General features: G+C 47.4%; 1 protein-coding gene across 32 annotated transcripts in view; it reads right to left on the bottom strand.

Moving 5' to 3' along the window:
- MICAL3 (microtubule associated monooxygenase, calponin and LIM domain containing 3) overlaps nucleotides 1-25,093 on the bottom strand; it is a 1,875,796-nt gene that overhangs the window by 1,112,898 nt on the left and 737,805 nt on the right. For all 32 annotated transcript variants that reach the window (XM_085652129.1, XM_085652139.1, XM_085652136.1 and 29 more), the window contains 2 exons: nucleotides 4,437-4,530; nucleotides 3,744-3,891 (listed from right to left, as the gene is read on the bottom strand). In XM_085652129.1, the coding sequence (XP_085508255.1) occupies nucleotides 3,744-3,891; nucleotides 4,437-4,530 (242 nt within the window). The remainder of the gene's footprint in view (nucleotides 1-3,743; nucleotides 3,892-4,436; nucleotides 4,531-25,093) is intronic.

Genomic DNA, 25,093 nt, shown 5'->3' with positions numbered 1-25,093 from the left:
CACTGGAAGAAACATGCACAAAGATAGAAAAGAGTGGAAAACACCGTGGCTGCAAGCAGCGGACAAGGCCGGAACGGCGCCACCGCCAACATCACAGGCGGAAGAAGAAAAGCACCGTGCACGAAGCCCCAACGGAACCAGAGGCAGGTGCGCAAGGAAACCCAGCAAGAGCACCACAGTGGAGTAGAACAAGCAGCCCTGCACGGGCACGCGTCGCCGTCGACAGACACCACCACGGAGGATCAGGACACACACACTGTCCACGAAGAAGTGGAGGAACCGGCAGAAAATAAGAGGGAGACGGAGGACGGCCCAAGCCCGCCATCTGAACACAGAGGCCAAGGAAAACCAAACCCTCTGGAGCAGCCGGCAGAGGACCCAGCCAAAAATTAGGACAAAAGTCCGGAACCACCACAACACGAGGCCGCAGACAGCAGGCCAGACCGGCCGAGCGGCATGGCGACAAGGAGAAGGACGAACATAGCGCAAGCCGCACCAAGAGAAACCGCGATGCCACGGGGAGCAAGGAACCCAAAAGGGTGACCACACCTTCCCAGCACATGACAGAGCTATGTAATAGCTATAAATACCCCACATAGGGTAGGTTATGTCCCAAGAACCATGGGAACAGCTCTTAGGGAAAAAAAAAAATTCCGCAGCAGAGGACAAAACAAAGACCTGCAGAAAATACCCGCAGACGACTTATGAAGCTGCCAATAAAGAAGAGACAAAAGGCCTACCTGGCTTACCAACAGCCCAAAACCACAAGAAAACAAAAGCGCTGGACCAGCATCCAACAGCACCAAGGGCCACACAAAAGGACCCCCAAGGCACATCAACCAGACTCAACACACCACCTGGGCTATCCGTTACAGGGCACCAGGAAAACAACGGGAGAACACCTCCCAAAACACAGACCGACAGTCAGGTCACTGAGGGGGAGGAGGAGAAGGACGAAGCCCCGCAAGAAACCTCTGAATGGCAGAATCCGCAGGGGTGTGGAACAACAGAGCGCCATCAAAGGGGAGGTCAACCAGCCGTTCTCTAACATTCTAAGGGAAAACACTATAAACACTATCCCGGAGCCAGGCATGGCGACGAAGGGCCACCGAAGTAGCCATGGTACGATCAAGTACCTCCGAAACATCCAAAGCCGAGCGAAGAATAAACGCCGCCAGCTCTCGGCCATCCAACACATGGTGCCGCAGATCAACGCAGGCACCCTCCTGAGAAGTTGAAGACAGAAGGGACTCCGCCGAGTCCCATAAGCAAGAGGTGGCTCTGGCTAATACACAAAGAGTGTTAAGGGCACGCAAAGCAGCACTGGAGGAGGCGAAGATGTTGCGCCCCCAGGAATCCAACCAGAGGGCCTCCAACCGACGGGGGAGACAACGCCGATGGCAAGGTGGGAAACGCAGTCTGTAAAAGAGGGCCCCTGGTAGAAGGGTGGAAGGAAAGACAGACAGGATCATGCGGAGCAGGACGGTGGTGGTGCAAAAGAGGCTGGGGCACCGGGTCCTCCGTGGCAGGACGCCTCCAGGCCCCCAAAAGAGAATTGTGGAGCGCAGCCTCAAAAGGAAGAAGCAGCTCCCGTCCACCAGAACCCTGGTGAAGAACCTCCAGCAGATGATCCGTGGGGAAATGGGCAGCTGGATCGCCCATGCGCAAGATGCACGCAGCCGTGGAAACAGCCCGAGCAAAGGCCGTACTCGCCTCCATAGGGCCCCGCGGCGGGGAAAGCAGCTCCTCCATGGGCGCCGGCTAAGGCGGCCGTCCCCCAGCCCAACCGGTGGAAGGAAAGGCCAAGCACGGAATGGGGGAGGGTGGACCGATGAATAGGGAACCTGAGGCGCCTCCGGCGAAGACTGCGGGCGCGGTGACGGCGAAGAGCTGTCCTTATACGACGCCGGGGAAAAAGCCACGACGCGGCGACCCGTCTCAGGAGAAGATGAAACAAACAGCTGCCGAACCTCTGGAGAAGAGGGGGCGTCCGAAGACTAATCGACCCGACATCGGACCGGCGACGTAGATTCCGTCACCGGCATCAGGTCAACGTCGACCGGTGCCGGAGGGGACGATGGAACAACCTCCACCACAACGCGCGGGAGACCGGGGCTGGGTCGGAGCCGGGGCGGATAAGGAACGGCGCCGAAAAGGCGTCGACTCTACCTCCGACAAGGCAGCCGTCTGCATGGAGGGACGAGGGGGGCCCGGGGACACACCCGACCCCTAGCCGGCCCCTGCGGCGCCGCCAGGGCCACCAGCCGCCGGCGCCTGAGCGGCGTGACCTCGGCCCCGGACAAGGCCGCCGCCTGCCCAGAGGACCGAGGGGGACTCGAGGACACGCACCGAGCCCCAGCAACCTCCCGCGACACCACAGGGACCCCCACAGGGGTTTGCGGCGAGGCAGAGGCGCCGTGGTCCGAAGGAGGGAACCCCGAAGGGCCGCACCTAGACGGCACCACATCCTCCGAACCTGGATCCAAACCTGTCGGCGCCGGGGCCTGAGCCGCCGGCTACGCCGCAAGAATCTCCGCACTCGGCAAGAGATCCGCAGACGTCCCAGGAAGAGAAGGAGAAGAAGGAAGAGCCAACGAGACCTGCAAGGCCGCCGCATAGGTCTCCATCTGGACTCTGGTCGCCGGGCAACGGCGGAAAGGATGGCGACGCGCGGGCCGCACCACCTGCGGAGAACCCACGCCCCCAACAGGCCGGGGACCAGGCCTCGGGTACAAACTGCGACACTTACCAACAGGTGAGCGACACCCTTGCGGCCTGGGAGAAGGACTATATCGGAGATGGAAGCGGCGGGTCTTGAAGCCGTCTGCAGGAGACGGACGCGTCGTCAACCTGGACATGCGTGCCGATAGGAGTTTCATGTGGCGCTCCCGCCAGGACTTCGGCTTCATTTGCTGACATGCCTCGCAGCCCGTTGAGTCGTGGTGCTCCCTTAAACACCACATACAGATGGGGTGAGGATCCGTCGCAGACATCTGGCGTGCGCAAGACGAGCACGTCTTGAAGCCCAAAGGCATTCGCACACTGTACCCAAGAAAACTAAGCGTAAAAAGAAGGCCTGTAAAACAGGCCAGGAACACAATCCGGGTCCGCGTTGCACGAGGAAAAGAAGAAAACTGACGTCAGTGCGCCGGGGTGGGGCTTATGTGACCTCGCTGACGTCGGGGCGGAGTCGCGTGGTACCGTCCCCCGGCACACAGATGCTGGGCAAGAAAGTTTTCCGGGTCCAGTCTCATGCCTGGGGATAATTCTACGTTAAGGAATCTGCGGCTAGTAGTCTCTAGCAGATCTATAATTATGCGAAAATTGCCACAATCGCATAATTCCAGTGGCCCGATAAACACTGACAAGGCTGAATTCCATTGGTCAGATTAGTTGTATAGGATTACAAAAAATGTCTTAATGATTGAAATTGCTAATAAGTTGTAGAAGTGTGTGGCTCCCAGGTCCTTGGCACGTAAGTGATCTATGTAAGTAGGGTCCTATAGTGGACGTAACGGAGGGCATGATGCCAGCTGGAAGAGACGAGGTGGAGTCTACCACTGCACATCATGGGGATAACTGCTGGTAAAATGGTACAACAGGGTTATGCAAATGATGCTCTAGCGCATTATCAAGGGTTTAAACACAAGATAGTTTGCTATGTACCTGACACAGGGTATCAAATCAACTTTGTGTGTGGAGGTTTAAGAGAAATAAAAGATAGAAGAGAACATATGACTTACATGAGGTCAGGGCGGCATTTGTGAATGATTGCACACAGTGCCAAGCCACTCTTCCATGACATGGTGAGGTCAGTGACATTTACACCTGCGTACCCTTCTGTCAATTTTTGACACCAGCCCAGCAACTTACTGGAACGGGCAACAGATTCTAAAAAAAAAAAGAAACGGTAAGGGCTTCATACAGAGAAAAAAGAATTGAGTGTGTGAAATTTGGAAATCATTCAACTCTTCATTCTAAAGCTAAAGGGTTTCTCCCACCATTAAAGCACTCTTGCTCATATAGCACCTAAAGTAGTCAAATCTGTCAAAGGCAGCTGAAACGCCTTTACCCAGGAGACTTAACTATTTTTGTCAGCTGGCTGACTAATCCTCATTTATGATCCAGTAGTCAATGATATGATATATCTACAACAGCTCAAGCAGATTTCCCATGCTGCCATTAACTGAGGAACAAGGCATGATTCACCTTATGTATATAATGGCTTCCTTTCACGATATTTACCAAAACGATATGGAAATGTGCTCAAAAGTGATAAGTAACCATCAGACACATTGACTAGTGGTTCATTCATTGCATAACTCAAACAAAAGGTTGTTGTGTTATGAAAAAAGTGCAGTTTTCCAATAAACATGAGCAATTTTTGCATTACTATCAGAAGTGCCATAAAAATGGTTTGTAAAAAAAATGCTCACCATTGCGCCCCAGTCTGGGGGTTCTTGAATTTACTAGATTTTCCATCTCAACCTGAAAGTCTTTCAGTTCATTGGTATTATACAAGTGGCGCACCTGGAACCAAACAAAACCAATTAAACAGGAGTTTATAAGGGGTTTTAAACAATGTCTTTCTTGATGCATCTCAACAATGCACATATCCAAACCTTTGCTAACGATCTTTTTGGTGGATACCATTATCTATCTACAGATTCCTCAACTTTTGAATATTGCAGGTGCCAGACAAAATCTGGAAATGTTTCAAAGCTCTCCCATAATGACAGAAGAGGCTAGCTATATATTGGTGCTAGAAGCAACACCTTTGTGACGTCACTGAAGACAAAGCGCCCATCCTAGCAGCCTGCCAGTTTCCCATCCATTGTTTCTCACCAAAGTGGCAAAAAGAACAACATCAATTCCCTAAGGACTCAGAGCAGCAATTCAACATGGCCGACGACCATTCTCCAAGATGGGGAGGAGGGTGGGATCTGTGAGAAATCGCCAGGTAGAAAAGAGTACCCATCAGAAAGATTACTAATGAAGGTAAGTAACTTTTTCTTCTTAAGGACACTGCTACCTGCAGGTTCTGCTTTCAAACAGATTAACAAGCGTGCAGATCTTGGGGGGTTCAGGGGGAGAGAGTGTGTGAGTTTGTGTGTTCACACACTGTGTGTGCGCACGCATAGCACATCTTGATTCATAAAATACTCTACCTCAATGAAGTTCTTTTCTTGGTGGCTTTACCCTTCTTACTACATGCACACACTTCAAAATTTCTTAATCCAGCCTATGTGGCCTTTCCTCCTCCTTAGTGGGATATGGAGGAGCCTGAAAAGAAGTTAGGGTAATGGACTGATGCGAGATGTAAGGGTGACCCCCTTGACCATCTTGGATAGGAAAGCAGCTCTGGTTTCAAAGAACTTGTTGAGAAAGAAACAAAAGAAAGGACGTAAGCTCAGTGCTTGCAATTCACTGATGCTTGTCACCGAATCAATTGCAACAAAAAACAATTCTGAAAGTCAATAGTTTCAGTTGACAACTATGAAGGGGCTCAAACGGAAATCCCATTAAAAACATCAAAACAAAATTGAGGCCTCACTGCAGCATGTAAAAGGAGTGGGAAGGAACATGTTTGTGAAGCACTTCAGAAAGCATAACACAATCTGTGCCGTAAACAGTGTTGGTTGGTTCGTACAGAAAAATGCTGACAAGGCTACCACATATCCTTTAACAGTTCCTACACCACAGCTATGCAGAGCTAGTGTGTGTAAATCTGAGGATGTCCAATAACCAAGCATTCAAAGGGTCCACAGAATTCTCAGCAAACCAAACGACAAAAACTGTTCCACCTGCCATAGTATACTGGGGTGGTGTCACAGCAAGCAGAGAGCATAACACCTACCAACTCCAGTGGCAGCTGGACAGAAGGTACCCCTGCTCCATCTTCAGGCATGAAGAAGTATGCTTTCAAGTTTGGAGTGCAGAATCATCTCCTCTTATAGGAGAGAATGGCCTCCATGTCCACCATGAGAGAAAGACTGGAGGAGGGGCACAGGCAGAAGAGCAGGAGGTCTGAGTACCAAACACTTCTCTACCAATTCGGGCCAATGAATGGGGTTTGGGCCAATGGTAAATCGTTCACATAACACAAGGAATCATGGGTATAGGAGAAAATATGATGTAAAGAGGTGAATTCCTCTTCAACCAAAATGCTTGTCCCAAGGCTCCTTGCAAGGATACTGGAGGGCATAGAACTGCAGGCAACGTGTGTTTTTGTGAGTGGCAAAACAGGTCCACCTGAGGAGTGCTCCACTGACCAAAGATATAATGCACCACCTCGAGTTGGAGAGGACACTCGTTGTCAGCAAGAGCTCAGTGAATGAGGCAGTCGGTTCTGGAGTTCAGCAAGCAGCCAGAGGCTCACTACCAACTAAACGCCGTACTGGTGACCCCCCCTAGACTTCTACAGATGCTGGGACTCCACTCCTCCCTGCTTGTTGACATATAATATTGCGAATGTATTGTCGGTCAAGATCTGGACAGACTGACTGGTAAGGGAAGGAAGTAATGCCTTGAGTGCCAACCAAATAGCATAGTCTAAGCAGGTTGATATGCACAATGTGCTCTCCTGTAGACCAGAGGCCTCCGACTTCCAGCTCCTCACGATGATCACTCCACCCTTAAGCATCTGTTAACACCATTGCCAACGCTGGCAGAGGACAGAAGGACATCCCTGCCGCAAGGTTTTCATCCACACCCCACTAGGCCAGATCTACCGCAGTGCCCTAGGAGATCCTAATTATGTCTGACAGATCTACCCACTGCCTGCTGGAGCACCACTGAAGAGCACTCATATGCATGGCAAGGACAATGCAAGACAGCAGCAGACTTAGCAGGCACTAGATCCAGAGGACTGGAATCTTGAGTCCCTTTCCAACACATTAGAATCATATCCTGAAAGTCAAAGATCCTCTCAGTAGGAGAAAATGCCTGAAGTGAACCAAAAGTGAGGACCATGAATTGGTAGTGTGCGGACCACACCACAAAACCTAACTACCTCCTGTGCAACTGCATGATCAGTATAAGGAAATACACGTCCTGAAAATATAGGGACACCATTCAGTCTCCTGCTTCCAGAGTCAAAAGAACCTGATCCAGGGACAGCATTTTGAATTGCGCCTTGTTGAGAAGAGATTCAAGATCCTAGATCCTGAGGTCTAGGATCCAGTAAAGTCTGCCATCTTTCATGCGAACGGGGAAGTACAGACAAAAGAATCCCTGTTCAATTTTCTGCTATGGCACCAATTCCACCACAGTTTTTTCTAGCAGGGTTGCCACCTGCTGCAAAATGTGGAAGGGGACAAGAACACGAAGGGGGAATGTGGGAAAGACCCTGCTGAATGGGTAGGGCATGTCACTATTTACATTTTGAAGAACCCACTGGACCAAAGTTATGGCCTTTCAGACTTGTAGACATGAGGACAACCGATCTCTTGTGAACAGACAAAGGTCAATTAGAGAGGCTTCCTCTGTGGAGCAGGGGAGGAGGTGGCCTACTGGATTCCACAGACTCTACCTTTCCATGAGCCCCTGCACAGCCTAAGAAGCAGGGATTGCTGTTGGGGCTACTGTGGCTTGCATTGGTGAAAACCTTTCACATGCAAATCCCCAAAACTGACAGTAATCATGGTGAAAGGTCAAAGACTTAGGGTGCGTGATGTTAACCTGCTGGTTTAAAAATGCTCCAAGGCCTTCTCCCCCAAACAGCCTGGAAACATCCAAAGGTAGGTCCATGAGAGTGGAATGGACATTTGGGGAGAACCCAAGCGTCTTAAACCAGGCATGTCATCTGAGAGTCACTGAAAAACCCATGACCCTACCTACTGAGTCTGCAGTTTCGAAACATGACTGGATGATTTGACATCAAGACATCTGCTAATCTCTGATCAGCTCAGAGTACTGTCCCTGCAGAGGATCTGGAAGGTTTGTAACAACTAGACTTGCAATACACGTTGAGCGACTTCAAGGTCAAACTACCTGTGGAGAAAACCTTCACACCTACAGCCTCCAGATTATTTGATTCCATGTTTTCTGAAGCTGTAGGGAAAGCTCTATGAGAGGGCTGGATGAACAAGTCCAAACCACCAGGCTATTAAGAGATGGATGTGTTGAGAGAAAGCTAGATTTATCTGCAGCAGGACGATAGCGCCTGGCTATTACCCAACTCACCACTAGAGAAAATGATGGCTTATTCGAGGCAGCCAGAACAGGGTCTAGCATGGTGTCAATAAATGGTAAAAGAGGTTCGGCTGCCTGTGCGGAAGACTACAAATAAGTTAGTCTTGGTATCCACTAAGGAAAGAGGCAGCTCGAAAACCCCAGCTGTTTCTCAACCACTGAGAAAAATGAACTCACTTCTGACGAGCGGTTCTGATGGATTCAGCATCTCTAATGCCGAAAATGTGTCTATGCCACTGGCCTTACCAAGACTCTGATATTCATTTAAGTTCAGAGCAAATAGTGGGATAGCTTCATATCATCTTCAGTTCTTGGTTTGTTTAGAGGTTCAGAATCCCTGCAAAAAAAATAAAACATGTAGTGTCTACCTACAAGATGCACATGCCTGCTGCTCTTTATTCGGTTACTCCCCTAGGTGAACCTGGGCCTCCCTCCTGGATCTTAGCAGCATTCCCTTGAGCTCTGGATGAGAATTTTCTGTCTTTGGAGACGGATTTTGGGATCGCAGTTATTGGTGCAGGAGCAAGTGCCTGTGGCACAGACAGCAGTATTGGTGGTGATGCAATCAAAGGCAATGCTGTAGGGAACAAATGTTGCAAAAGGGGAAAAAGAGCACCAAAGGCACTCCTTGGGGAGAGGACAAGGATGGAGCCATAATTCTCCTTAACATCTCAAACAGTGTGTTAAAAAAGATCAGGATCTGCACTTGAATCTCCAGATAGACCTGTGGGACACTAGGTCCTGAAGTGGATCCTGCAGCCGGGTTGGAGGAAGTAACTGCGCCAGACAAGGATCTGCTGATGTCAGATGAGATGGAGCCATGCTACTACCAATCCACACCTCCGAAGACAAGTTTGTGGGGGTCGGGGAACTTCATGCTTGTGCTCACCGGGCCTCATCTTTGTGTGCTTGTGCTTTGTTTCTTTCGATGACTCTGAAATCGGCGATCCTGATGACCTCGAGCATGGGCAGGACCTGCACTCTCCTTGATGGTGATCCCTGACCATGCCATAAAGAGCTTGGGTTCCCTGTCCTTAGTGACTCTTGGATGCATACTTTGAAAGGAGTTGCAGGCCTGTGACTAGTGGTTCGATCAGAGGCACCACAGGGAGATGTCTTGGGGGTTAGTAATGGACATCCCACCCTCACAATCTCTGCCAGACTTAAAGCCGGATGCATGGGGGAAGACATGCAGACCTGCTTTGAACATTTTTTTAGATGAAGAATTCCTGACAGGAATGGTTAAGAGTGAGCTCCAGATTAACAAATGCACTCAAAATAGCAACTGTGACGCAGCCTGGGTGGGCGCTTTATGGCCCCAGTGACATCCCAAGGGCATTTCTTATGGCACAGATATGGAGCCAGCATCTCTACTGGCAATGAAGAGCGAAGAAATATTTACGGAACCAACCTAACACCTGGGATACTCGAAAGGTGAGGAATATGAAGGTAGAAGTATCTATCAGAACTTATTTTCCATGACTCCATGGAATGCCATAAGGATCACTGTCTCTTTGATCAGTTGTAAATACAATGTTTAAAGATAATTCATCACCTCATGAATCCTATTCCCACATGTAGTTCCGAAGGAGTTCATGAAAAACATCTTTTGCACTTGTCAATTTAACAATACATTAAAAGGATTCCATTTTAGTCATGTTATATTCCTATCTTTTTATTAAAGTTTTTAAAACAGTTATGAAAACGTTTATACATTGACCACAGCACAGTAACTTAAACTGAGCTTATTGAATAAGAATCGAATTGTGAACTACCTCAGTGCTCAGGAACCTGGAATGTGCTTTGTAACCACATAACTGCTGACAAAGTAACAAGACTATATCAGAGCCTCAATGCGCATCACTGCATCATGTGTATTCAGTAGGTTTGTAAAAGGCCGAAGATGCAACACTAAAGGAACAAGGATGTTTCTAAAGGTAAACAATCTGAAACGTAGTTCTATCAAACAAATTAATTTTGGAAATTATACATCACCAATTCAACACGGTCAGCTGTAACAAAGGACTTTATATACACAAGATGAATGTTGAAGACCATATCGATTTGAACTGCCTAACAAACCAAAAGCCGGCACCAGTTTTGAAAGACCTCATTTTCAAACACACCTACATTGACTATGCACATCTAAATGCTATCAATTTTTGCTGCAGAGTGTCAAACATTCACCACAGTACATATATTTAGGCCTACAGCCGTCGTTTTATTGCTCCCTGTGCCATTCCAGTTCAGACCCAGCCATATGCAAATCAGTCTTGACCCTGTAGCTCATGGGAACAGTCCAGCCCGAACTGCCTAGCCAGGTCCTCCCTGGACCGGATCAAAGCATCCTGGAACCGTTTTCGGGGTATCACCCCTCATCAGCCAGCTAGCTAGAATCCAGTGGCACAGTGACCCCCGGACCCACGTCTTGGCATACCCGGCGCACTTAGGGTTAGAAAACATAAGACACAGATAATGGACGGAATGCAGAGCAAATTAAACATTCGCCCCCAGTCAATAGATCTGGGTTAAAGCGCACTACCTGAGACCGGTTTCAGGGCATCACCCCTCATCAGCAAGGCTAGCCGGACTCAAAAGGCATGGAGAGCACGGGATTTACGTGTGGGCATACCCGTCCCACTCAGGGTAACCAATGCAAAAAGAGCAATTGATGGACGGAATGTATTCATCTTCAATGAAAACTTTATTCGGCTTTTGTAAAGAAAAACCATAAAAGTCAAAGGACATCACAATACACAAAAGCTACAATACAATCGGTTAAAAAAAAAAAAAGGAGGTATGAAATGGCTCCAGGTCTGGTTTCCGCCCACCCCTAATGATTCATCACAGGTCGCTCTGAGCCTTACTGCAGCCTTTAAAAAGCTAAGGACATGCCATACACTGCTACCCGAAATCATTAATAAAAGGTAAAAGCAGGTCACATTTTTTTTTAATTGGCTGGTTTTAAATAGGGATTAAAATGATCTTCCTGGGCACCTCATAATTACTACATAATATTAAAAAATGGCGAATGTCCGGTGGAGACGTGCCCTTGCAACCCTAGGGCAGCAAGATCTCGCTTTTCTTGCTCCCTCTAGGGTGAAGAAGATGGAATAAATCAAGGCAAAATCTAGTCAATAAAAACGGTCATGTGAACGGGGAAACCCTAAAAGATACGGTTCAGTAAAAGGGGCCGTTTTCAGAAGGCTGTATCTACGTACGCTCAGCTTCCTTAGCTCGCATTCTTCCCTTTGTCGCCTGCAGTCTAAAATAGGACTCCTTTACCCACGGCAAGTCTTTCCTGTAAACTATATCAGTGGTGCAAAAGAGGTTTGGTCTACCCAAAGTCCTTCATGTATGTATTTGAACCAGGAAATAACGGAGAGTACTGTCCAGGCCTAGACAGTCCCTTAGTATCTCTTTATTGAGGGTAGTCCCGTCGTTTGACCACATTTTAAGCCAATAATATAAAGGGCGGAAAGACAACAAATCTGTCAGATAGGGCACACCCAATTCGTTGTGAACAATATAAGTAGCGGTACCCTGAGGGACACATAATAGTCATCTCAAAACCTGTTTTCCACGATTTGAAGCTCCTCATGGGGGACATAACCCCAGAAACGCTACAGTATGCTGCCTGAGATACACACCTAGAACTATAAATCTGCAAGAGGGTGCTTATAAGTATTCTGCCCAGCTAGGAAGCAAAATAAAAAATGGCTGCGTTATCACGTAGGAGGCTCCCCTGTTTTTTTTTTTTTTTTTTTAGAGGGCCCCAGTTTAAGTTGCCATCCAACATAACTCCTAAATAGGAGAAGACACTGGTCTTGGGGACAGGGATGGTCTCTACCTTAAAATTGAAGGATTTGGTTTCCCTGTGACCTATCTGCATCACGTATGACTTGGAATTATTTACTAGCGGGTCCCGGTCTTCCATAAAGGTCACGAATTATTTAAGTAATGTTTGCAAGCCCCTCACGGCTCGGGCCATGAGAACGGTGTCATCCGCATACAGTAATACCGGGAGACCCTGCAGGCCCACCTGGGGAACATCTGCGTGAGTGGCTGTCAGATCCTTCTCTAAGTTATTAATATATAAATTAAATAAAAAGGAAGCCAATATACAACCCTGTCGTACCCTTCTCTGGATTGGGAACTGACTGGTCACTTTGCCGTCGTTGGTATAGCGAACCACCGCTTTAGCGTCCTTGCGGAGCTCCTGTAAAAAAAGGACAATGTTGTTGTCTACCCCCATACACAGAAGGGGGTCCCACAGCTTGCTTCTATTCACCCGGTCAAAAGCCGACGACAGGTCCATAAAGGCCAAGTAAATCATACCTGAACGCGCGACCATGTATTTGTTTACAATCATATACAGATTAAGCCATTGGTCCACTGTTGACCTCCAGGGCAAAAGCCATATTGAGTATCTGCTAGGATGTTGTTTTCATCTGCCCATGTGGTTAACCTATCCAATAAAATGAGGCCCACCACCTTTACCATTGAATCAAACAGTGATATGGGCCTATAACAAAAAGTACTATACCTGTTGCCTTTCTTAACAAGCATTTACAATGCAACGGTCTCGGCATTGTTAAAGTTAGAGCTATTGGCATTGCTCATGACAATGCAGTTTCTTTAAATGTTTTAAAAGCAAAAACAAACAAAAATAATGTCATGAGCAATGCCAATAGCTCTAACTTTACCAATGCCGAGACCATTGCATTGTAAATGCTTGTTCCCCTATTGTTCAGCTTGACTACAAAACGCACCATTGCATGGTGGGATATGTAGTGCTATCTCGCATTATTTACTTAACGCCATAGTCTAGGCAGAAAGAACGTGACTGAAATAAACGCACCGACCGATTGCTCCACGGATTTTAATAACAGTTTACTTGTCCTCTTAATTTCAGCCAGGGGGCAAAAATGACGAGTGGAAAAAAAAAAAACAGTTTCGCGCAAGGTCGAGCATTATCCGCCTAGTTCCTCGGGAGTATCGAGTTGTGATTTTTGAACGGCCGGCCAAGCGTGCCCAAATTTAAAGCCAGGTGTTCTTTGTGTTTGTTGTAAATAACCGGACGAGGAGGTTAGCTTTTCACCTCCCTTCCCAGGTCTCTGTTTGGTAACAATCCCTGCGCCTTTCCAGGGCTGTCGCGTTTCTATGACCACCAGGGCTTTAAGTGGGCAGGGTCCTGCCGGTGAAAAAGCAAGCGTTGAAACGGTTCTCTATCGGGCTCTCCGTTTTTGCCCTCACCATCAGGGAGAAAAATAAATCTTAACTCTAGTCTGCAGTTACAGCCTTTGAAGTCCCCTGGTGTCCGTGCGCACGGTCGGCACTGCAGGAGGGGGAGGTGGAGCCATAGCGGCCGATCCACCAGCGCCATGGAGGAAAGCAGACAGCAGGACCGGGCCCCACCGACAACCACCACCACCACAGGATCCGCGCTTCGGTGGGAGAGCAGCGCCTAGAGCGTTCAGAGGACTGTGGCCATGTCACGGGGCCGCTAGAGTACGCGGGGAGCCATGGGCGCCTTGCTGAGGAGCCTGCTGGTGTGCAACCTCTACTGCTTGCTACGAGGTGAGGGGCCCAGGGCATAGGCTGCAGACTCGGAGCCTGTGGGGCAGATATGCTTCCTAGTCATGGCGGAGCACCGTTAGGGAATGGGTGCATTTGATGGGTGAGAGAATGACCAGCAGACTTTAGAGGAGCGTCGCCCTGTAGGTGAATCATTGAGTCTGTTGAACGAGGAGGCCAGCGTCATCTAGGTGCAGGGTCTCTCATTGGGTTGGAGACAGTATCCCGGTGGACCTTGTGTAGAGGGACTGTGTAAGCGAAGTGGGTAGGGGAAGGTACGTTCAGTGTGTAGGGAATAAAGAGTCATACAGGAACAAGGCAGAGCAAAAGGCACACCACCGCCTTTCTCCGAGGCAGAGCAGAAATGCCTCGGAGAAACGCAGTGTCCTTTTCGGATTCGGGGGCGTGTTTGTCTTTTCTCTCCTCCAGCCATTGGCTGGAGGAGAGAATGAGACTTTCTTTAAAAAACACGCCCCCCGATCCGAAAAGGACGGGGCCTAATCGGAGTGACTGACCTCTTCTCCAGTGGCTGGCCAGCATTTACGAGGCCAGCCAATGGAGAACAGGGGAGAAGAGGGGCGGGTTCAAGCCCCTCTTCTCTAAGTCATTAAATCTCCGACTTCCGGTTCTGCCTTTCGGCAGACCGGTAGTCCTCGACCTAAAAAATCGATACAATGGTGGATATGGCCCAGGAGGTGGGTGGGGCTTCTCTAATATCTGCGTTGATAGTAGAGGTGAGGACTGGCACTCACAACTGAGGGTTAGATAAAAAGAGGTCCGGTATGCCATCAGTTCCAGGGGCCTTGTTTCTGGACAGACCGTAAATACCTTTTTTGACCTCGTCGGCATGGATGACAAGGGCCGACTTTCCTGCCCAAGGCAATACACTAACCTAGTTTCTGTTTGACTAGAAAACATTTCATGGAAATGAACAACCCATTCCTCCTCTGTTATATGTGCATCAAGTCCCTGACCAGCATCTCCTACCAAAAATGGACTGTTAACTATGTTCCAGAACATTTCACAGTTTTTTGGGGTACTAGCCTCGGCGAGCTTGGTCCAAGCCTCGTCCCTCAGATCGGCCTTACTAATTTTGCCTTGTATTGACCTCGACAGGCTTTCACTAGAGCTGGGTCCCTGGGTTTAGAGCCTAACACTCCCCTCAATTCCCTTGCTGCTCTGAAACATTTACGGTCAAACCATCTCCGGGCACGCTCGTTCTGGGAACTAGATGGTGCCTTTAGGAGATCCCCAATAGCACAAGAGAAAAACACAAATGCATCAAGGATAATCCCTGGCGCTTCCTGCCCTTTGGCGCAGATATCAAGTTCCACTTTACACCTCGCAGCGAGGAACTCATGGAAAGGTTCCGGAGTGATCTGGGCCCACCTTAACCTTCTGCCCTAAGTCTGTAGCTTTGAGGGGCCCCATTACACTTTTCATCCAGGGTTTCCCTGACTGGAACCAACTAACTGTGGCACATAAGGGATTATGGTCGCTATAAATACTCTCCTCAATTGAAAACTCCGTCAAAAAGGGGAGAAAGGGATTAGACACAAATAAAATCAATGTAGGATGCACACCCCTTCCCTGAGAAGGTTGGAACAAGAGACCTCCCACTCCAATCCACCAAGCACATTGCCATAGTCAGGTAAAATCTTTCCACTAGAGTGTTAAGTGATTCTCCCTGCTTGGTATGCTCTACATGCATTCCCGCGCACAGCGGACATCCTGAATTGGGCGAACTGAACACAGAAGGGTCCCCGCATAAGAGAAGATTAAAGTCCCCAGCAAAGATAAGGAATCGGTTTTGATTAAACTTCGATATCATGCTGTTTAAAAACAAACCTAGCCAAACAAAACTACAAACATCTAGGGCAGCAGCAATGGTGTTATAAAAGTTCGATAACAATAGCTTATCGGACCCTTGAGCCTACAAATAGGGATTGTCCATTGGCAAGACCTTCATGCGACAATGGACTGCCAGGGAAAAAAAATAGTCAGATCGCCCTTGTGTCTTCCCGCCCTTGATGGGGTGGCGGGCACAAAAAAGGTCTTTTAGCCCTCAAGAAAGGTGCTGTTAGTATTGACCCATGTCTCCTGGAGACATATTACATCAAACACTTAAGAAAGCACACCAAATAGGATCACTAAGCTTGCTTGTTATCACAGCAATATTCCAAGACACAAGTTTACAAGCCTTTCTATCTCTAGTACCAATAGAACTTGGCAAAGTCAGTGTTGAATGATGATGATGACTGTACTGGGACATTATCAGTGTATCATTCACAGAAGTCCAAGGAATCCAGAGGAGCAAATCAGTTGAAGAGGGGAATATATTGAATTGTCGGCTGTCTAAAAGGCTGCTGGCGCAAAGGAAGAGACGGGTGAATTCAGTCATTCCCTTCCCCAAGTGGTCTTGCTCTACTCTGAGCACTGTAGAAATGACCCAGGGAAGGGCTACTATGGTTGAAGCGGGGCTACAGGAATTGTTATGTGCGACTGCGTGCAAGACCCGGTCTACCATGTGGGGCCTATTAAAATTGATTACAATGCAGTCTCCTCCCAGATGTTTACTGTATCTTCCAATCCAGGAGACCCTTCGTACCATATTAATGAAACCCTCCATCCTTAAGCCCAAGATCGTCTTGCGAGACAACCAATGTAGAACTTTGTTCTTTAGTTGATCAAAGACTTCAGTGCCACCCTGGGGTAGTACCCTGACATTTCCAAGAACCACTACATAGGGGCTTGAGTCCGGGGGTAAGTCTATAACCGGTAACCTCTACGTCTGACTTGTACCAGTATGAAATAGTTCTCTGCCATCTAGCCTTCAGGAAGCAACTCAAGACCTGGCTGTTCGAGCAGTAGCGTCCCCCCCCCCCCCCCCCCCCAGCGCCTTGAGACCCTCCGGGTGAGCAGTGCGCTATACAAATGCCTATGATTGATTGTATTGGTGGAAAAATAGCTGCGGGACTTTGAAGCCAGGAACAGTTACCTGGAGGACAGGGTGGAGGATGCGGAGGGGCACTCGATGCACAACAATGTTTGCCTCATTTGCCTTCCAGAGGGGTTGGAGGGCCAGGATGCAATGGCATTTATTGAGTGGTGACTCGAGGAGGCCCACGCCGGGCTCTAGCCCCGACCGTGCACTTCCGCGACAGACTTGATACTACTTGAGACATAGAAGCTCCAAGACTTCGGACTGGAGAATGCGCATGATGCTTTATCTGGACTATACCCTAGGGTTACACCACCAACGCAGTTTTTTTCTAGCAGTAAAGCAGTAACTCCAACAGCTGGATAACAGTACTCTTTCCTGCGAGAATGTGTGTGGTGGCAAAGCAAGGTTCTTCGACGCATCGCAGGATACCAGGGACTGGCTGAAGGCATTCGGGCAGTTTTCAGGTCCTCCACCGGGTAGCAGGTGAGTAGAGCAGAGTACTGTGGGAAATACACTCGGGTCACACAGGCGGCGGTGAAAAAGACGTCTGCCTAAACTGATAGCAGTCCCAAACTTGGAGCAAATCATCAGGGAGCGTTAACAAGCTGTTCGGGAGGCAGAACGGATATCTGCCCCCTACTAATGACTCAGATAAGGTGGCAACATCCGCCCGATCAAACAGAGATGAGGAATCTTCAGGAGTCTGCCCATCGGATACCAACTCGACTATTTTGCCAGACATTTCACCACAGATGTCAGATGAGATAATCTGAGTGAGATGTAGCCTGTCACCAACTATTGCATGCGCTCTGCTGTTCTCGTAATTTACTCACTGCATGTACCTTGGGATCAGTAGATTGCCTCTATGACCGGGTTGGGTAGGTTCTGTGGGAGGCAGACATGAGGCTTCCGGCTCCTTTGAGTGGAGGGTGCTCGTGGAGAGCTTGCTACTTGATTCATGACTGGAATGTCTCCTGGGACTTCATACTCACTTATCAGTGTTGGGGGATGCTATCTTCAATTGCTCTGTGCGGCCACACACCCTCCTACCCACATTTCTTGGGAGTTCATACTGATTGATCGAGTTGGAGTCTCGGTTTGGGCAGCCCTTTCTTCTTCAAGGACTGCTCTTTTCGTAATGGTAATCCGCCAAGTTTTAATATTAGGTTGTTTAGGTTCTGCTACACGTGCTCATTGCGGACCCTCATGCTAGCTTTCCAACATAGTCTAATATACACTTTCAGAGTTTGGTGTTTCATACTCTACCACACAGGCATAACTTGACAACTTAACGTATTATCACCTGGAATGTTTGTGGTCTGCGTACCCCATCCTGCCGATATGCAGTATACTTGTATCTTAAAAGACAATGCCCAAATCTCCTTACTTCAAGAATCACACTGAACGCATTTAGAAGCATCTAAACTGCAGTGTACATGGTGGGGCAAGTATTTGCCAAAAATGTTTCCCCATAAGCCTGTGGCGTGTTAATCTGGGTTCGCACATGCACTCCTTTCTTGAAAGAAGAGGTGGTGATGGACGTTGAGGGCAGGTAAGTCTTTCTTAGGGGAAGACTTGATGGTCGTCAGCTCCTGTTGGGTAATATTTATCCCCCTACTGTTGATCAGGGCTCCTTCCTGCGGTCATTATAGCAGATACTCTAAGTGGTGTGACCTACTGTGGCTGATAGGTGGAGACTTTAATAGCATTCTGGGAACAGACCTAGATAGCTCCTCTCCCCCGCTGCGGTATACGGCGGCCTCAGCTATCGCCTTGGCACTGGACACAGCGGTGGGGACTAGTGGACATATGGAGACACTGCAATCTCATGACACAAGTATACTCTTTTTACTCTTATCCACATGCATTACATGTCCGTCTGGATAGGATTCTGAGCACACCCAACCTACTACCCTCCATCACACATGTTACTTATTTGGGCTGCACCCATTCAGACCACAATACGTAACAGTTGCTTGGGATACACAACCTTCTCCGGTGGCGCTTGCAACCTGCCATGCTGGAGGACCCCACCCCCCTTCTACGAATCCCTCACTACTGCTATTAGAGAGTCTTTTGAACATTACACAGGCACACCCACATCGGCTCTGGAATAATGGGGTGCACTAAAGGTGACCACGAGGGGATGATGCCTGGGTCTGGGTTGTGGTATGCGGAAGCAAGTGGAAGACAAACTATTACAGGTGGAGCGAACTCTAATGGCACACTCTGCCACCATACCTTCTTGTGATTTGGAACTAGCTAGATGGCAACCTGACTAGGGCACTCACCTCCCTAACGTCACAGATATTCTGGAAGATGCTTGCTCTTTCAGTGTGGGGTGGAGGGGTTGGGGGGGGGGGGGGGTAGTGGGAGGGCGGGGTGCTCCCACGGCTTCTATATTGTTTTTACTAATCTACAGCTGTACCTACCTCCGCCCTTTTTCTGCTCAGAGTGTACGCTTTGCGATCTAATATGGAACAGACCACGATGTAGGGTGGAGCTTGTGAAGCTGTATTTACCGTCAACCCAAGGAGGGCTAGCGGTGCCCAACCTAAAACATTACTATTTAGCATCCCAGATACAATGGTGGCCAATGGGTGGCGGTGTTGAATCTATCAAACAAGGCAGTGGATGGTGGTCTTTATACACTGGATAACCTTCTCTACCTTTTCCACCCTGCACTAAAACATCCAGGCCTCTTCCTCTGCTGTTGCAGGTGGCCTACCTTTGCTTTTGCCGCTCTTTATTCCTCACCAAACATATAACACCTTACGCTTCCATTATTGGGTATGCCCAAAGGCAACAAAGATGCTGCCAGCTGAACTTTCAGCTTGTCATGCCGCAGGCATACTCACATTGGGCGACCTCCATCAAGATGGCACACTAGTGTCCTTTGATATCTTAACACAGGAAAAGGGAATGCCACCAGGACATTTCATTAGTTACGCCTCTGACTGGCACAATGCAGCGCCACTGGGGAGAGACATTGTGCAAGAACTACAAACGCACCTCACACTCCAGTACCTACACGTCATGGGAGAGGGACGTCCTCTTGCTCGGTGGTTCGCAGACGCACTTAGCCTGCAGCATGCCATGGACTTGACTTACCTGAAAAAACGCTGGGAGACAGATCTGGCTCGCCCATGCCCACCTGGGGAATTGATTATGATCCTAGCGAGCCCTACATGAGTCCCTCGCAACGCTAGATTCCGGTTAATACAGAACTACATAATACACAGGGCATATCTCACTCTGGAAAGAATTAATCATTACTTTCACAGGCAGGATGCGGGTTGCCTCCGATGCAGTCATTACGATGCTGACATCTTGCATATGTTGGGGTCATGCCCCAAACTGACATTATTGGGAGTAATGCATCATTTATTTGAATGCACTGACTGGCACCTCACAAACACATGGGAGGTCTGCATATTGGGCATATTTACAAGAAAGAAAAAACACAGGGCTACTACTCTCTTTTTGGATCTCTGCCTTATAGTAACCACGTGCCTCATTACGAGACGCTGGAAATATAGTGAACCACCGTCATTGCAGGCCTGGTCACATTCCTTACTTAACTGGGCTAGAGCAGAAGGAGTATCTCTCCATAGAGAATACACCCTGGGCCTGCGTATATTCCCTATTTTGTCCAATTGGGACGCGATCCTATTGGCCCTCCAAATTGCATTGTGTCCTAAGGGGAAGCAGATGATACAACAGATATGTAACCAGTACCCGAACCAAGACAATACCTGTAGGCCATGATTTCATGGTCTAATGTTTATGTGTGTACATACTGTGATGTATAGACCATGTGAAACAATTTTAATACAATGTTGGCACTTAATTCCTGGCGTACTGGTACTGCATTGACCGATAGCGAACCTCTGTTTACACCCTTGTCCCCGTCTCAAGTTTTATTCTTGCTTTTCTCTTATATTGCTCATTTCTATTTTTCTTGAGCTAAATGGTTGCTTTCAGTTCATATATATGTTTGATGTTTTTATCATGGAATGTAGCAGACAATACGGTTATTTTCCTCTCTCTTTGACTGGTCATTTTATGATGCAACTCTTACTTTGAGCCACACGCTTATTATATTCTATACTGTGGGACTGCAACCTAGACTACAAAAGTTGTGCTCACTCAAGTGTTTCTATTCCAGTCATTTGTTGATACCCCAGTATTACTGTACTGTCTATTTACATGCTGTAACAGTATTATGAAAAACAGTGAAGAACGTCCACCATTAAATACTAAGAAGATGAAACAAAATCCAACCCACTATCAAGTCAGAAAAACATCTTTGCCACATCAAGAAAGGCAAACTTCATCCAATTGTGTGCCCTGACAGTAATGGGCACAGACTATGAAGATGTTAACCGATCATTGTTTCAGCCAAGGGTATAGGAGCCCCTAAACTGGTAAGCATTTACTGTTTTATTTTAAACTTTTGCAATGGGTTTTATCCAAAAACATCTAGCTACTCTGAACATCCTCCTCAAAATACACTGCCAGGATAGCTCTGAAACTTAATTTTAGGCCCCTTTCTGAACTCCCTTAGCTAATAAACATGATGGAACAAACAGCTATGATACGATTACAGATTTTTTAACAGCATCCAAACTTCTTACTTCCTTAAAAATAGAAGTTGATACACTACTTGTATCTGCAGTGGATGCCGAGTAAAATATCTGATAGGGGCAGCGTAAAAGCACTGGGGCTGTTAGACATGTTTGCGTCCTGCAGCATGACCAACTTGGATGAACTGGGAATTTCGAGGGGAAAGTAATTCAACAGATCCAATCATTCATTAAAGAACATTGTTAAAACAGTTGATTCTCCTCCGTCCCTACCTTCAAAGGTTTTGTCTAAAGATCACCTATGGGGGTTTTCAGAGGCCCACCCAATTGCCTCCATTTTACAACTCTGATATGAGACTTCTAGCAGACGTGACTGGTAGCTTTAAATGTATGCTGAGGACACTGTGGTACTCTCCTCTAGAGTGAGAGCCAACACAGAATCAGACAATAAGACTGAAGGCGTGCAAGACTGATCTCTGCAGCTCGATGATTAATCAAAGGAGAAAAAATATAAAAAAACAATCACAATGGCAGTTTTAGATTTTCCAAAAGCGTTCCCTACTGGGGTTCGTCCCTCTTTGCACTGCTTGAAAACCTAACCAGTAGGATTGTTCGTAAAATTCATAAGATCTTCATCACAATTGAAGATTACATTTTCCAGAAACAATTTTTTATTTATGGAATTACCAATGAAGCAAGTATAGGTAGTTGTCATTCATATCCATGTTTAGTGGTAAATACAACTTCCAAAAATCAAAGCGCTTGTTCATAACCAAAATAAAGCCGTCCCATCCATTGACTCACAACAATGGCCAGCCACCAGGCTGTACTGACATGAATCATGTGTGTAAAACGTATGTTTCGAATGTAACAGATGAACCTCCTCATCAAATATGAGTGTCAACTAACTGTGTCCTAATGTCCGGGTGATCCCGATCGAGAACTCTGCAAGTTAGAATAAATGGTACAACATTTTCAACCAACCGTGTTCATATAGAGCACCAGTCAATTCCCATAGTAAACATGCTTTGGAAAAACATGAACTGAAATAAAACAGGTCCTCGTGTGCAAACAGAGTGCTGGTGTTGATTTAAAAAACGTTTGAAGAGTGACGGTCCAACTTGTGTGACACAGTGATGAAGGTTACCCTTACTCATGAGACAGTGAATACTCAAACATTACGTGCTGAACCTGATCCATTTAATAGAATTGCAAACTCTCGTACAATGCTGTGAATGTGTCAATACTCTAGAAACGAAGAGGCGCGTCTTGTAGCAGTAATTGCATACTGAAAGTTACCCAGACTCATGAAACAGTGTATATTGAAACGTTCCGTGGTGAACCTGATCCGTTAAATGGCATGGTAAACTCGCGTGCAACGATGTAAATGACAGAGCTCTAGAAACTAAGAGGCGCGTCTTGTAGCGGTGATTGCATTCATCACATAAATAGCTTCTCAAAACCGAATGATATGGACGTATCCCAGTGCTCAAAATGAATAAGATAAAGTGATCAAAACAGACTTACAAAGCTTTAAGGTCAGTAAGGAGCGTGTGAATGCTTTTCTCCCAGCTGTTACCCAGAGGCCTTAAAGCTGCCTAGATATATTAGGTCAATTAGTGAAAACGTGTGTAGAACGCAGTGGTCCTATTAGAATGTGCATTGTGTAATGTGAAACGTATATCACAATTCAAAGTAGATAAAGCAAAAAACATTAAGATAATGTTGTAAACAAAAATTTACACATTTCGGGCCATATTGAAATGTTCAATATTGCAAATAAATCAGACTACCTAAAGAGTTGGTACCTGTACACAATATAATGAAATAATGGAGGCCATTTTTGAATGGTTAATGTTGCAAATAAATAAAAAAGAAAAAATGTTAAATGTCCACGACTGAGGGTTCGTGATAGCGGTGGTGTGGTTACAGGTAACCGCTGAATTCCATCCTATCATTCAGACCATTATGCATAAAGGTGTCCAGTCTTTTAGTCAAATAATTCTCTCTGTGGAGGAGGTGTTTGTGGTTGTCTCTTACCTCCATTTCCACAGTTTCCAAAATCATAAATTTGAGTTGACAAATGTGGGCAAATTCTAAGAAATGAGCTGCAAGCACTGATTTTAAATTGTTTGTCCGTTTGCCCGGAGCGGAAGTATGAAAATGCAACACCTTTCCATTTACAGATGGGCAAGAGCCGGGTTTGTTCCATGTACCCATGAGTGTGTCAGTCAGGGCCTGGTTAAATGGCAGTACGGGGCCAGATGAGGCTTGTAACACTTCGGTGAGGGCGTTAGTGGTTACCACAACAATAAGCAATTGTAGATCCAAGATTTCATTAGCCCACCTAATTACCATGGTGAAAGAAGCAGTCTTCTGTAGAAAGGAGGCCAGGAGGGGAGACCAGTCCTTCCTGTGACAGGGAAAGTATCCAGCCCAATGGCCTCTTGAAGATCCATATACAAAAGGTGCTATATTGCCGTGAGAATTCATCCCCACCATCATTATCAAAAGCTAGTTAGCTCTGATTAGAGTTTGATATGAAAAGTTGTTAAAGTACTGTAGGCGGATCCTAGGCCAGGGCACGGTTTTTTAAATTAGAATGCATGTGGGTCTGCTGTCTAGGGACCGACCCTGAGCGGGTCTTTGGCTGAAGGTCAAGATGGATTCCACTCAGTCGGATAGATCTATGGCATGGACATTCTCCTCCGGCATCCGCAGTGTCAGTGGCAATTCTTCAGGAACCAGCATACATCATAATGCCGGCCATGGAGTCTGCTCTGGAGTCGAAAGCTCAACCTGAAGCAGGTTCAGGTGGCATAGATGGTGCTGAGAGAAGACCCACCAGCTGTAACCTAAGTGGAGGCCTTCGCGGATATCTGGGGCCCAAAGGCACACCAGAGAGCTGGCAGGGTACTGAAGATGCACAGCATAGCCTCCTTATACACAGCAATCCATTAAAGTGCTCCGAGAATCCCTGAACAAATCAAACCCACGTGCGGATATGGCTCCCCATTAGGGGACTGGGAACGAGACTGCTAGGTATCTTGACAACCTTGCAATTTCTCACATGCAGAGTTGTGAGGCATGGATGACTGGATTTAGACCTACTTGAAGACTTGAATCGGGATGAGGACCCGTCACGGGATGAGCCCCAACAGCAGGTCCATGACCCCCACTTAGAGCAGGAGCAGCACGACTTCCTTCAGTGCTGGGCTATGTACCGCTTGAGTTCACGGTCTCGGATCAACTTCAGATATATAAGGGCACACTTCTCACATGACTTGGAGACATGGCCTGACCCCAAACACCAGAGAGACACCTTGTGGGAATCCATCAGGCATCTGGTTGTGACAGTCCCAACAAGGCCATATTACCCTTGCACACACTAGAGAGAACTTGGCTGAAAGCTCAAACTGATAAGGAAAACTAAAAGCAAGCTCCAGATCCATGTACAAAGGCATGGAAAGAAAAGAACCGATATCTGAGCCGCATGACACTACCTAATGACACACAGGGGCTATGCTGAAAAATCTTCGGGTCTAGTCTTGAGCCTAGAGATTTTCTAAAGAGGAGGAATTTGCAGTCAGAAGTATCCATCAGAATATTAGGGAAATGGCACGTGTTATAATTGAGTTGGCTAGGAGGATGCACAGGCCAAAGGAGAGAGGGAGGTGAGATGAATGTTAACAGGTGGACATTGTAAAAGAATACTTAGGAGATGTGGGGGCTTATTATACAGTAGTGTAACACTAGGTTTGGACAGCAGTGATGATGGAAAGAAATGGGATCA

Source organism: Triturus cristatus, chromosome 4_1 (assembly GCF_964204655.1).
Source record: "Triturus cristatus chromosome 4_1, aTriCri1.1, whole genome shotgun sequence".
In the NCBI taxonomy this organism is placed as follows: Eukaryota; Metazoa; Chordata; class Amphibia; order Caudata; family Salamandridae; genus Triturus; species Triturus cristatus.
Note: the sequence above shows the minus strand (reverse complement) of the source record. Positions and strands in the feature narration are given on the sequence as shown.